Genomic DNA, 14,880 nt, shown 5'->3' on the forward strand with positions numbered 1-14,880 from the left:
AAAATATCAACAGAGTAAAAAGACAACCTACAGAATGGGAGAAAACTTTTACAATCTGTGCATATGATAAAGGTCTCATATCCAGCATCTATAAGGAACTTACCATATTGACAAGGAAAAAAAACCATTAAAAAGTAGGTAAAGGACATGAACAGACACTTCTCAAAAGAAGACATACATGAGACCTACAAGCACATGAAAAAAGCTCAGTATCACTGATCATTAGAGAAATGCAAATAAAAACCACAACGAGACACCACCTCACACCAGTCAGAAAGGCTATTATTAAAAAGTCATAAAAACAACAGATGGTAGCGAGGTTGCGGAGAAAAAGAAATACTTTTACACTGTTGGTGGAAGTGTAAATCAGTTCAACCATTGTGAAAGACCTAAAGACAGAAATACCATTTGAGCCAGCAAACCCGTAACTGGATATTACATAAAAGGAATGTAAACTGTTTTCTTATAAAAATGTGCACGTGGATGTTCACTGCAGCACTATTCACAATCGCAAAGGCATGGAATCTAACTTAAATGCCGGTCAGTGATGGGACTGGATAAAGAAAACATACATATACACCATGGAATACTATGCAGTCACAAAAAGGAATGAGATCACGTCCTTTGCAGGGACACGGATGAAGCTGGAGGCGATTATCCTGAGCAAACTAACATAGGAACAGAAAACCAAATACTGCATGTTCTAAGTGGGAGCTAAGTGATAAGAACATATTGGACTCAATGGTGGAAGGAACACCACACACTGGTGTCTGGCAGAGGGTGGGGGCTGGGAGGAGAAAGAGGATCAGTTAGAATAGCTAGTGGATGTAATACCTGGGTGATGGGATGATCTGTGCAGCAAACCACCATGACACATTTACCTATGCAAGAAACCTGCATATCCTGCACATGTAACCCTGAACTTAAAAGCTGGATATTAAAAAAAAAAAGAAAGAAAGAAATTTCAGTGATCTAAATCTTCCAATTAGATTAAAAACCAATATTAAAATACGTTGTTTCTGTAGGTCTTGGAAAAGGTCACTGCTTTAAATAAGTTATTTCAAATTCATTACTAGGAATAAATAATCTGGTTTTTAAGTATATAGTAAATACAATTATAATACTTACCTTCAGCACAAGAGTGACATGATTCTCTGAATGTGCCTTTGAAGGAATAATTTCCATGTAGTGTTTGAGCACTTTGTGTCTCAGCAGTCAGTTATACACACAAACACAAACAACTTTACCACCGTGGTAGAATGTCATAAAATATTAAGGATACTTTACAAAAGCTGTGATGACACATATGAAGTTTCTAAACTTTTAACAGGACTGGAAAACCAATGCAGAATTCTGCTCAGTAGACAACTTAAAATCTAAACCCAAACATATTTTGATAGATACAATATGCAAAATCTAACTTCACAACAGCAACAGTAATAATTCCTTGTCATTAATACCTTGCTAGCACATTGGTACCTTTACAAACAGTATCGTAGAATAGCATAATATTTCATCTTACTCCTCCATCCAGGATCTTTTGTGAGAGGCACTTAGAAACAACACTAGTTTTGGCGACGCTGTATCAAACATACACATAGTATAATGGTCTATTTTACTGTGCTCACAAAACATCATTTATAAAGAAATCTTTATGAATGCAAAAATAGGTTGTTAGTAACATGATTACCTTTGAAGTATGGATTTTGATTTTCATTCACAATATTAATTCATTAACAGTAGTTTCATCTACAAAATGTTCTATAGCTTTTTCCTTTTTGAAAAGGAATAAAGGCAGTTAAGATACTCATAACTTCTAGTTAAACAACATCAATTTTGTTTCACAGTATTAATTAGCAGAGAACATTTTCAATTAAAGTGATACACAATTTACAAAAATAGAATGATTTATATATTGCAAAACATTGTCCTCCATTATGAAGAATATATATATATACATGTGTGTGTGTGTATATATGTGTATATATAAATATTTCTTTTAAGTTTTACAATAGCCCTTATTCAAGTACTTTGGGATTCTCTTGAAATAATCACCTTGCTATGTATTTTAAATACATTTAAAAAGTAAAATTAATCTAAGAAAAGGTTAAAAGTTTCAGTGTAGTTTGACTTAAAAAAAATCAACCACTTGCTTGAGTAAAAACCCTGACCGAATTCAAAACAAGCTCAGGTGCCATACTAAGTTTAAGAATTTTGTTAAAAATATAGATAAATTTAAGTGTCAAATACTTAAACATTTTCCAATTTGCTACCATTAGAGCAGAATCAAAAGACTGTATTAATCTATTAATTATCCAATCTTAATCCCCAGACAAAATTCATGTATATATTATTACTAATACACTAATATACAATATACCTGCTTACAAACACATAGGTAGCCATAAATAAAACTTTATTCTTTATTTCATTTACAAGCTACCAAATATTATGTATCGTACACAGTGCTGAACACTTAAATGGCTGTAGTCATGGAAGGATCCAGACTGAATGGAAAGCTGTTGAGAAAGAAAAGATAAAAGCAAAGTAATACTGTAACAGGAAGGTGGCAAAAGCATAGTTTTGCCATAATAAAATCAATTAGATCTGTGATTATACATCAGTTCTGGTTAAAACAAAGTCTGAGCTCCATGCGATTCTCAGCTTTATTGTTTGCAGTCTGACTAAAGTCTGTATAGTCATTTTGTCTTTTGCAGTCATTAAAATAAAAAAAGTTAAAAACTATAGCAGCAACAAGCAAACCCTGTGACAGGAAGGCAAGGGTTAAGAACTAAAAAGAGTTTATACAGTGTGTTTAGGGAAAGTGTGCAGTTTATCTTCCATCAGCAGGAGTTCGACTGAGGGACAACATGATTCGGGCAAATCGCTCACAGAGTTCATGCGTGGAATACGAAGGTAACTTCGGTGGCTCATGGAAACTTTTAATCTCCATAGAACAATCAAGTAGTTTTGGCAAAAAATCTGTCAGCTTTTCTTGAAGGTGTGCTGCAAATACAAACAATTAAATCTAACTAAAGATAGAAATTATGACATGATCATTGTCAACACGATTTACTATTAACTTGCCATGATAGGTAAGATAATTGCCATTTTGGGGAGACAAAAACAAATGGCAACTGCAATGCACCCAGCTTAGCTCATCAATATGGAAAAAGAGTAATGTGAATGTGAAATTATTAAATATAATACTTAATATTATATTTAATATAAAAAATGGCAAGAATAAATAACATCTAATTCTAACTGCGTTTAATCCCGACATCTCAGGTGCCTACTACCATTGTTTAAACTTACGTTCCATTTCTTGACCGAGGTAGGAACACCATCGATTTCTCATATCTTCTACAGCTAGTATATCCTTCTCTTCCATTTCATCCACCAGTAATAATGGCAAAAATGGGACAATAAACTCATTCATGATAATCAGACCATTGTTTACTTCTCGATCCTCTCCAGATTCGAAGAGTTCTGCGGCTTGCTCATTTAATTTCTTAATGCAATGCAAAAAAAAGAATAGGTTTTTGTTTCCTTTTTAAATTAAATATCTGTAAGTATTAATAAGGAAGACAACATAAATATGTTCACAAACAGTATTAGAACAAACGGTATTTAGAGAAAACAATCTCAACCTATCTAGAACTGAAAACCTCTCTTTAGAAAACGCTATGTATATGACAACAGAAGAAACAAAAGCAAACGGTGGTGGATGGAACATTACTGTGTTTTTCACTATTGTTTGGCTTATGTTGATCATCAATACAGGTGACATTTTTTCTTCTCTAGAGATTAACTTCCCCCAATTATAAAATTTTATAAGCACTCATAATAGTTTTAAAAATAAATAAATTCAGAATCCATATTAATTTTTGAAAAACTCATCTCCATAAATGGCAACTGAATATATACTATTGTATTCCTTGATACAGAAATATAAAGGTAATCAATTCACTTATCCCTTCAAAAACTTCCTACAGAGTAAACACCATGTGCCAGAAATTTTTCCAGATGCAGGGGCATTCAAGTGATTAATACAGAAAACTCTCACGGAGCTTACAATCTGGGAAGAGGATTGGCAAACTTTTTCTGTGAAGGTCCAGACAAGGCCTACTTCAGGCTTTGAAGGCCACAAAGTTTCTGTTGCAACTATTCAACTCTGCTTGTAGTACAAAGGCAATAATACATAATATATAAATGAATGTACATGGCTATGTTTCAATCAAACTTATCTATAAAAACAAGTGGTATGTGGAGCACAAGCCATAGTGTGCTGATCACTGATCTAGTAGAACAGAGAAATCCATGCAATAAGAAACGTAAGAGATAAATACAGGTATAAGACCTATAATATTTAAGGGTTCTTATTTAAAATCTTATGTTTACAGCATGATAAATGTGACTTTGAAAGTTGAATTTCAAATAAAAATATTTACATATTTACACCGTAATTCTTGTGCAATTTATTTTGATTTTGGAAAGAACCTTGTGCTGTAAGTCCAACTTGGCCATGAATCAATTACCCAATTGATACGGTTAGGTTTTGTGTCTCCTCCCAAATCTTATCTTGAATTGTAACCCCCAGGTGTTGAGGAAGAGACCTGGTGGGAGGTGATCAGATCATAGGGGCAGTTTCCCTGATGCTGTTCTTGTGACAGGAAGTGAGTCTCGAGATCGGACGGTTTTATAAGCACTGGCATTTCCCCTGCTTGCACTTCTCTCTCCTGCCACCATGTGATGAAGGTCCTTGCTTCCCTTCACCTTCCGTCCTCATTTTATGTTTCCAGAGACCTCCCCAACCATATGGAACTGTGAGTCAATTAAACCTCTTTCCTTTATAAATTACCCAGTCTTGTGTAGTATCTTTATAGCACTGTGAGAACGGACTAATACACCAATCATGAACAGATTAGCTAAATCTCGTAGCTTCACTTTCTTTACATTAATAATAGGGCATTATTATTTTCCTACCATAGGGGTTAAGAGAATAAAATGAGATAAATCTTCAAGTATTTACTACAATTTTTGAAAGTATGCATTAAATGAGAGATGAAATTTAATGACAAGTTTAATGTTAAGTTCACTGAATCAAACAATGTCTTGGAAATCTCTTAAATATAACGTTCAAAGCCAACCTTGTTCCTTCTATTAGATTCCCTAATATTAAATGAAAAACTAGAAAGTTTGGCAGCTTTGACTCTTCCATTTCCTTCTTTCCACTCACCCAACAGCTATGACACGCCCTGATTTCATTTCCTTCACCATCATACCTACTGTACTACATAAGTCGAGGCCCTCACTCTCCATCCCTTGACTTTCCCCTCTAAGGTTCTTGACTTCAATCTACTTCGTTCCTGTTCATCCTCTAGTATGCTATTATTATTACCAGAATTATCTTCTGAAAACAAACCTCATCATGCCAAACCTAATCAAACTTACACTGGTGCAAGTGCAACTCATCTGAATGTCATATAAGTTTCTTTATCATCTGACCAATATCGACAAGTATTGTCAGCTTCATCACTTCCACCTTACCCCACTTCCTCATAACCTGGATAGCCACAATGAATTTATGTTTATTTTCTGTTGTGCACTGGAATATTCTCCCTTCTCTATCATGAATAAAACTCCTATTTATCCATCAAGATCCAGATGAGATCTTAAGAACCTTCTCTCTTAAGGTTCTTCCCAAATATTTCAGGCATATCACTGTGCATATTTCTCATAATGACACTTATTCCAGAACATAACAATTATTTCTGTATTTCTCCTATCAGACTGAGTTTTCTGAGGACGGGAAGTACATCTTACTCATATTTGTATCCCTCAGAACCTAACACTTTGTAAATATATAATATGAAAAAACCTGAAAGGAACACTAAAGTAATCTTGATGAGGTTTCATTTAAATTCCTATGTAAAACAAATAACCAAATGTGGTTAGGTTACTATCAAAAATGATGAGAAACATCATATCATTTTTTGAATGTTTCAGAGAAACCATCAGGTTTTGGTAGTATTTATGTTTAAAATCAGCTATACTATTCTTATATCTCAAAATTCAATTTTTTTAAGTTAAACAGAAATTACTCTGATACATTCTATGCATATTCTTGTTTTTTTGAGATGGAGTCTCACTCTGTCACCAGGCTGAAGTACAGTGGCGCGATCTCGGCTCACTGCAACCTCCACTTCCTGGGTTCAAGCGATTCCCCTGCCTCAGCCTCCTTAGTAGCTGGGACTACAGGCGTGCACCACCACACCCGGCTAATTTTTGTGTGTATTTTAGTAGAGACGGGTTTTCACCAAGTTGGCCAGGATGGTCTCGTTCTCCTGACCTAGTGATCCACCAGCCTCAGCCTCCCAAAGTGCTGGGATTACAGGCGTGAGCCACCGCACCCAGACTGCATATTCTTATAGACTTACATAAAACTTTTTTTTAAGACTTATCTATGCATCCCTTCCTCTCCCACCAAAAAAAAGGAGTGGTAGTGTGATAAAGAAATGTAAATACAGAAATGTAAACAAACTGATGCTACTTTAAGAACATTTCTCATTTATCACCTATAGTACTTGGGATTCATAAAGAGAAAAGAATAAAGAACTGAGTGCACTTTGCCATCTGAAGGGACTAGAACCAGTTTATAGACATCATCATGTTCTTATCCCATCAGAGTTTATGTAGTCATCATTTATATATGAGTCTGGAAAACTTGCCCAATGTCAGACAAAATGGTAAGATCATACTATATGCATTCAACTTACTAGTAAACATTCTCTCCTATAATGTGATATCAATTCTTCATCATGTCCTCTGTATAAGCCTTTAGACAGGAGTTCTTTGTTATTCTGATAAGCACAGATGAGGAACAGCAAGGAATCTATATAACTTGAAAATTAAAAAGAAACATATAACATTAGTATTTCACCTTTGTAGAAACAAAGTCAGCTACAATTATAAAACATTTTAAGTATATGCTTAAGTTTTGATAATCTACATTATAATAAAAAATATCATCAGATGCAACTGAAACCCGGAGACAGTTATATCTTAAAAGTAAAAAATAAAATAGAAGCAACAAATTAAGAAAAAATCTGGGAAAAGAGGCAATAACGGATAAATTCGGATAGTTCTGTCTTCCTTGGTATTTATTTTCCAATGTCTTCCATTTGAACTCAGAATTGAAGCTAATGTGAAACCAACAATCTACTTGTTGAACGCAGTGTCCCACATGCATGAAGGAAAAACTCAGGTTACTCCATTTTATGATCACAAACATCATTTGGTTTGTTCAACGACAACGTAGGTTCTTTTCTATGTGCAGACAGTTTTAGTTATTGGGAAAAATGTAAAAAAACAGAAATAAGAAGATCTAAAGGAAAGAGAGGAAGTGGAAAATGAAAGATTTCTTCTAAATCTGGGAAACCTAGTGGAATAAAGCAAAAACAAAAAGCCCCCAAACATAAAAAAGCTGATAGAAGCCGGGCGTGGCAGCTCACGCCTGGAATCCCAGAACTTTGGGAGGGCGAGGCAGGAAGATCACCTGAGATCAGGAGTTTGAGACCAGTCTGACCAACATGGAGAAACCCCACCTCTACTAAAAATACAAAATTAGCCGGGCATGGTGGCGCATGCCTGTAGTCCCAGCCACTCGGGAGGCTGAGGCAGGAGAATCCCGGGAGGTGGAGGTTGAGGTGAGCTGAGATCACGCCACTGCACTCCAGCCTAGGCAACAAGAGCAAAACTCCATCTCAAAAAAAAAAAAAGTGATAGAATTAGGCATATGTGTTATATTAATATAAGTCTAGATATTATGAAGTTCAAATCAGATTTTAAAAAAGGAAGAAAAGGGGTGGGACACGGTGGCTCATGCCTGTAATCCCAACACTTTGGGAGGTGGTGGTGAGAGGATCAGTTGAGGCCAGGAGTTCAAGACCTGCCTGGCCAACAGAGTGAGACCACCATCTCTACAAAAACATAAAAAAAAAAAAAATTGGCTGGTTCTTGAAATCATAGATTTCACTTCACTATTCTCAGGACTCACAAGGGTCCAACAGTAAGTACTTCATTCAAGGCTTTAAATGTTTACATTTTCATTAGAAACAATTTTGACAGAACCTTTTGGCAAGATTTTATACACAGCCAGCAACAATAACTGCTATATTTACAGTAAAAGATGGTGTCTCGTTCTGTCACCCAGGCTGGACTGCACTGGTGTGATCTTGGCTCACTGCAGCCTCCACCGCCCAGGTTCAAGTGATTCTCCTGCCTCAGCCTCCTGAGTAGCTGGGATTACAGTCGCACACACCAATATTTCTTTAAAAGATATTCCATAAGTAATATCTGTCACCATCGATTTTCTAGTTAATCCTCCTAATTTGATAAGCATTTACTATACTAGAATATTAGCTTTCTGAATAAGCATCTATTTGAAAACTGACAAGCAAATTATAATATTTAAACATATTTCCAAGTTATATCTCAAATTCCTTTAAGATATGTTAATTGGGAACAACTAATACAGAAGCTATGCAGACAGATACAAAGTGGCAGTTTCATCTTTTTAATTCTTATTGAGATAAATGAATACATTTGGTATTTACATGATTTCATTAAATTATACAAGAATACGAGGTCTCTTAATTTTTCTTTTCCTAGTTAGCTGCCTGACCTTGACAAAGTTACTACATCTCTGTGAAGTCTGATTTATCAGTAACACTGAAATGCCTTTTTTTTTATCTTACTCTATTGAATTATACAATCATATTATTTCTCTCAAATCAGCACAAAGCTTATAAATTCTAGTACATCTGAATATTCCTATTAAAGAAATACAATCTTGACGGACATAACTTATAAAATGGTGGTATCGAGCAAAGTAAGTGTTCTACATCAATGACCAAAGCGAAATTATCTTATAAATAGCACAATGACTAGGACTTTAAATAATCTGTACTTAAGTACTTAAGATAAATTGTTAAGTAAAACATTACTTTTTCCTTTTGTGTGATAACTTAAAAATTTTTGATAACTATTAATATAAAAATGAAAGTACTGTCCTCTAGAATAGTACTGTCCAGTAGAAATTTCTGTGATTATGGAAATGTTCTATGCTGGTTAAAAATAGAGGCCACTAACCACTAGTAGGCTACTGAACTACTGAAATGTGGCTGGTGTAACTGATGAACTGAACTTTGGTTTTAAAATTGTCAGTTATTTAAGTTTTGTCACGTGGCCACTATGTTGGACAGTATAGCTCCAGAATTAAACATTGATCTTTGTTTCGTTTTTTGAAAAAGAAGCATCATTACCTAAGTGGGAGCTTCTTAAACTTCATTAAGAAAAAAAAAAAAAAAAAAGGAAAAATTCAATATCCCTTTTACTTGGCTGCAATATACATTGCATTGAAAATAAAGCATTTCCTCAAAAAACAATCACTAGTCAAGTTATTGTTAAATGACATGCATTAAGAAATAAGTGGAGAAATACATGCAAACTAGTAAATATTCTAAAATGTAAGTAAAGCAAAATGTATCCTTTCTTCTTAATAACAATTAAAATAATTGTTAAATAAGTAGATATTCCTTTAAGATTATCTTTAATTTAAATGAAAATTAATCCAAAATTTGTTTAAAGTCACATACTCAAAAATTTTCTACAGCTACACTTTTTATAGTACCTGAAAGTTCACAAAGACAGAAAACACTCCAACTTGCTATCAAGATGAGACTCAGCCTCAAGTGCAGTATCTGAGAGCTGACAAACACAGACACTAATGCCGACCTTATGGATTTTTTAATGGAAAATATATTTTATGTGGGGTAAATGGGAAGTCTCTACACTAACTTTGCAATTTCTCTGTAAATTTAAAACTGATCTAAAATAAAACATTTATTAAAAATACAGTGTGTGAATACAATCTTTTCCATGGATGAGGTCATATCTGAATAGAATTAAGTGCAAAAATTATGCTCTTTTCATATTTGTCTACTTTGCCTTACCTTTCTCTTTGAAAATTTTCTAGTCCAATTATGAGATACATAGTTGTTTCCCTGAATTTCCTATAATCCTGATGCCACTCCTGTAAGTGAAAGAAAAATTAAAAATGTTCAAAATAAGATTTAAACACTACTATGAAACCGTTCAAAAATAATATACTATTCTGCTACTATTTGAATAGAAACAAAGAGTTCAAAATGAAGATACATCAGAACTAAAATAAGACTTTACTTTCTGGCACACAAGACTATTTATTAATATAACATTAAATCTAAAAATTATTAGGCATTGATATGAAATTAAAGATTTTACTAGCAGATAACAGAAATATAAAGGCAGGATAATCCATCAGGTCATCTCAAAAATTCATTAGTATAAAATCGTATTATTGAAATATTATTGTATCTACATCAACTCATGGAAGAATATGAAATTATTACACTGAGTATGAACCAAAGCTTGAACACTTATACTTGATACATAATTTTAAGAAACTAAAAAAAAGTTATGATAGATTTATTTAACCTTTTAACTTTGCAAATGTGTGGTAAATTTAAGTGTGTAGGTGAATAGTTTATTTACATGAGATACGGTAAAAGAACAGCTGCAGTTCATATTTCAGTGCCCCTCCCCACCCCTCAAACAACTACAGGGCATGTAATAGGACTAAATAATTCTAAGGTGATATCCTGTAACTCTTAAAGAGAATGAAGTCAAGATTTTCTTAACTTACTTTATAATAACTGACTCAAGAAAAAAACCTGAAATTCAGTATAAGACAAATTGGAAAGAGAATACTGATAACAAAAGTGTTAAGGCTTTTATATAAACATTATAAACAAAAATAAGAAACACAGACACGTTATTAGCCAACCATATTCTCCTTGAACATAATTTTTTTTTTTTTTTCTTTTTTGAGACAGGTTCTCACTCTGTCGCCCGGTCTGCAGTGCAGTGGCATGATCACAGCTCACTGCAGACTCAACCTTCTGGGTTCCAGCAATCCTCCTACCTCTGTCTCCCAAGTAGCTTGGATTACAGGTGCACACTTCCAGTTCTAGTTAATTTTTAAATCTGTTTTGTATAGACAGGGTCTTGCTGTGTTGGCCAGGCCAGTCTCAAATTCCTGGTCTCAAGCAACTCCCTGTGCCTTGTGCTGGGATTATAAGCATGAGCCACCACACCCAGCCTTAATTTTAATTTTCAAGACATAATTTTCATGCTATTAGATATTAATAACAAATAAAGGTAAAATCTGTCCTGCAAGAATAAAGTTAGCTCTTCTGGGGAAGGTATTCAAACTGTCATTCCTTGTCGTCATCAGAATTGCCTTGGAAGTTGTGAGTACACAAACTTTTTCTGTAAAAGGTCAGAGAGTAAATGTTTTAGACTTTGCAAGCCTCATCTTCGGTTACTCAACTCTGTAAGTGCAGTGTGAAAGTATCTACAGAAAATATGTATACAAATGACCATGTTCCAATAAAAGTTTATTTACAAAAACAGGTGGTAAGCTGGTCTGCAGGCTATGGTTTGCTGAACCCTGAACTTAGAGCAAGACCAAAAATGTGAGGAATATGCAGACTCTAAAAACAAGTCATTTAAATACTTGTATGATTTAATGGCCCTGCAGTTAGAATATGAGGTTTGTGAATAAAAATATGATGAGTCTAATCCGTTGAAGCAAACTAAAGAAAGTGGTGCAGAATCAAGTCACAATTAAAAATCAAGTCCCATGAACACCAACCTTGGGGACAAGGGTAGACCTCTCAATCAACTGGAAGGGTACAGATTTGGAGTCATTATTAGCTAAAAGATGACTTGACTTGCTCCTCAGGGTCAAGATAAAACAGATTTTGAATTTCTCGGGCTCTAGATTACATATCCTGGTCAAAAATATCTGGTCAATGAGTGCCTTTTATGGATAAATGAGTGTCTTTAGGCTTCTACCTATGTTGACTTCTAAACAGCTTTGCACAGGAGCCTTTCACAACTGAAATGAACTTTTGCATATGGAATGAACAAGAAATCAAATTTTATTTTCCAGAACTATTTATTAGAAAGTCTTTCTACTGTTCACTAATTTGCTTGTCAGAGATAGGAGGTGGACTGGGATCTTTGCATTTCCATAACATTGTCGGCTTATCAAGCTCCATAAAACATCTTGCTAGAATTTTGATATGGCCTACACTGAATTTATAAAGCATTTGGGGGAAAAGTGGTATCTATATATTAATAATATCAAGTTTTCCAAATACCATATGTATGCCCATTTATTTAGGTCTTTGTTAATGTCTCCCGATAAGTATTATAATTTTCCCCACAGAAGTCACCTGCACATTTTGTTAAATTTATTTCTATATACTTCATAGTTTCAGATACTATTGTAAATGGTCTCACTTTTATACTTTCTAATTTTTTTTTTTTTTTTTTTTACTGGTATAAGGGAATAAACTGATATCTGACACAAGTTTGCATGTTGCAAAGCTCTCTTACTAGTTCTAATAAATTGTAGATTTTATTTGAATTTCAAGATAAAAAAACTACAAATAATGATGTCTTTGTTTCTCTTTTCCAATATTTTACTTTTCACTTATTTTTGTTGCCTTGTTTTTGATAAGAAAAATTTTAAGCTTTCAATGCTCACAATTCTATATATTTGCTGCAGTTTTATTATTTCTTATTTTTGTTTTTAGAGATACTCTTTAGTGAATTAGGTAGTTACTTTATATGCCAAACTAGCTAAGGTTTTCATCAATAATGAGTGTTTGCTCTATCTTTCCTCTTCTCTCTTTATGTAGTGAATTACACTAATTGTTTAGGGAATCTAAAGTGCCATAATTAAGTTTGTAAATTGAACCAAATATTAAGCAAATGCACCCAAGAAAACAACTTAAAATTCACTAGACTTGTAAATTTAAAAAAGGCAATGTATAAGGTTAAATTTAAAAACTTGAAGAAATACTAGGTGTATTAATTCATCAATTAAAATAAAGAATATTTTAAAGCCAAAGTTGACAAAAAGAATTTTGTGCACAAAAAAATCCCACAAGCACAAGTACCTATGTAAGTGCTCTCTCACACACAACACTGTCTCATAATGACAAATATACATGGCATATAGTGACTAAAATGAATCTCTAACTTCCCCCAAAATATATCTGATGAATCAAAGTGAGGAAAAAATACAGCCCACAGTGTACAGCTGCACAGGGTAGTGCAACAGTTAAAGTAGCCTCTATTAGCCAAGCTGTGAACTTGTGGCTGTGAAAACCTTAGGCAGGTTACTTCACTGTTCTATGCCTTATTTTCTTGTGTGTCAAATGGGAATAAGAACACTACCTACCTCACAGTGTTATTGTCTGAATTAAATCAGTTAATACATGTAAAGGGCTCAGACAAATGCCTGGCATAGTGAGCCTAGATTGCGCCACTGCACTCCAGCCTGGGAGACAGAGCAAGACTCCGTCTCAAAAAAAAAAAAAAAAAAAAGAAAGAAAGAAAGAAAAATGCCTGGCAAATAGTAGGCTTTTGATAAATATTACTTGTTAATATTATGTAACAGCAATTTCTAAGTTGATTTCAAAATTAACAATGTACTTTTACTTCGTTAAGCTAGAAAAGTTCATTTAAAAAGTAGTTGAGAACTAGCATTGAAATAGAAAACCAAAAATCTTCCTTTTTTGATTTTAAAGTTTTTGGTCTACATGCTATCACATCATGTTAATCCTAAAATCATTTATAAAATTATTAATTACTTGAGCATTGACTTGGAAACTTAATTTTTTACTCATCATTCATAACAAATTCTACTTCTGTTGGGTTGAAATGAAAGGAATATCAGTGAATTACAGAATCCCTAAATCTGTAGTTTTACCTCTAAAAAAGTACATTACCTCATATTCTTCCAAGTTTACTTCTTCAGGTTTTATCATTTCCAGTTTGGCTTGAGCAACTTTCATTATGTTGTGACACCTTAAAAAAAAAAACATATATGTGTGTGTGTATATATATATATTTGTAAATCAAAAGCAAAAGCCATAAACACTGAGCAAAAATAGCAATACTTTTTTATAGAAACAACTTCTAAATAACCTTAAGAGAAAAATATTTTTGGGACCAATGTTGGAGAATTACAAAGAAGATAGGAGCAGTAACTCTAATTCAAATTTACTGTGTTGTATTGATATATGACTTTTAAATTACATTCTAACTAACACAGTTTGCATAGGAAAAAAATGAAACTTTTAAAAAATAATGTGCATCTATTAACCAAGCTCAAGAGACACTGCATCTTCTCCCCCTGCCCCACAGTATTATTTACTCTTAAATACTAAAAAGAAAGAGTCTAAAATGTGCCTATTATCTCAGGTAAAAATGGAAACATTCCAGTGGATTTTATGATCAGAATCAGTGACAAAGAAATCCTTACAAAATATATTTATTCACATGCGTATAACTCTGTCTTTCAAGCACAAGTAAGGTTATCAAAACAGATTAACTAGTTAGAGTCAGATAATTGCAAAAGATTGAAAAGTCAATGTTATTACTCCATTAATATCTTCTCCAAATTAAACAGCATAGATCCAATGGAACTCAGTACACTGATAACACCGATAACGAGGGTCACAACAACCCAATTTCTGACTCTCTGCAGTCATATGTATCAAAATAAATCATGTCCATACTGCTGCTAATACAAATAGTAGTGGCCAACATTCATTGAGCATTCAACCATCTATCAGATATTGTTCACAACTATTTATTTGTATTTAGCACAGAATCTTACATTTCACAGCACATACCTAGTAAGATAGGATTGATCCAGATGCTTTGCTTCCCCTCATATTCTTCACTACACACTTTTAA

The 14,880-nt window shown here is 33.7% G+C and overlaps 1 protein-coding gene across 5 annotated transcripts in view; it reads right to left on the bottom strand.

Annotated features, from left to right (window-relative positions):
• Positions 1–1,606: 1,606 nt before the first annotated feature.
• USP25 (ubiquitin specific peptidase 25) overlaps positions 1,607–14,880 on the bottom strand; it is a 144,231-nt gene continuing 130,957 nt past the window's right edge. For all 5 annotated transcript variants that reach the window (XM_007966899.3, XM_007966889.3, XM_037982811.2 and 2 more), the window contains 5 exons: positions 13,908–13,986; positions 10,017–10,096; positions 6,780–6,903; positions 3,316–3,511; positions 1,607–3,006 (listed from right to left, as the gene is read on the bottom strand). In XM_007966899.3, the coding sequence (XP_007965090.3) occupies positions 2,834–3,006; positions 3,316–3,511; positions 6,780–6,903; positions 10,017–10,096; positions 13,908–13,986 (652 nt within the window). In that variant the 3' untranslated portion in view covers positions 1,607–2,833. The remainder of the gene's footprint in view (positions 3,007–3,315; positions 3,512–6,779; positions 6,904–10,016; positions 10,097–13,907; positions 13,987–14,880) is intronic.

The sequence above is a fragment of the Chlorocebus sabaeus genome, chromosome 2 (genome assembly GCF_047675955.1).
Source record: "Chlorocebus sabaeus isolate Y175 chromosome 2, mChlSab1.0.hap1, whole genome shotgun sequence".
Taxonomy (NCBI): Eukaryota; Metazoa; Chordata; class Mammalia; order Primates; family Cercopithecidae; genus Chlorocebus; species Chlorocebus sabaeus.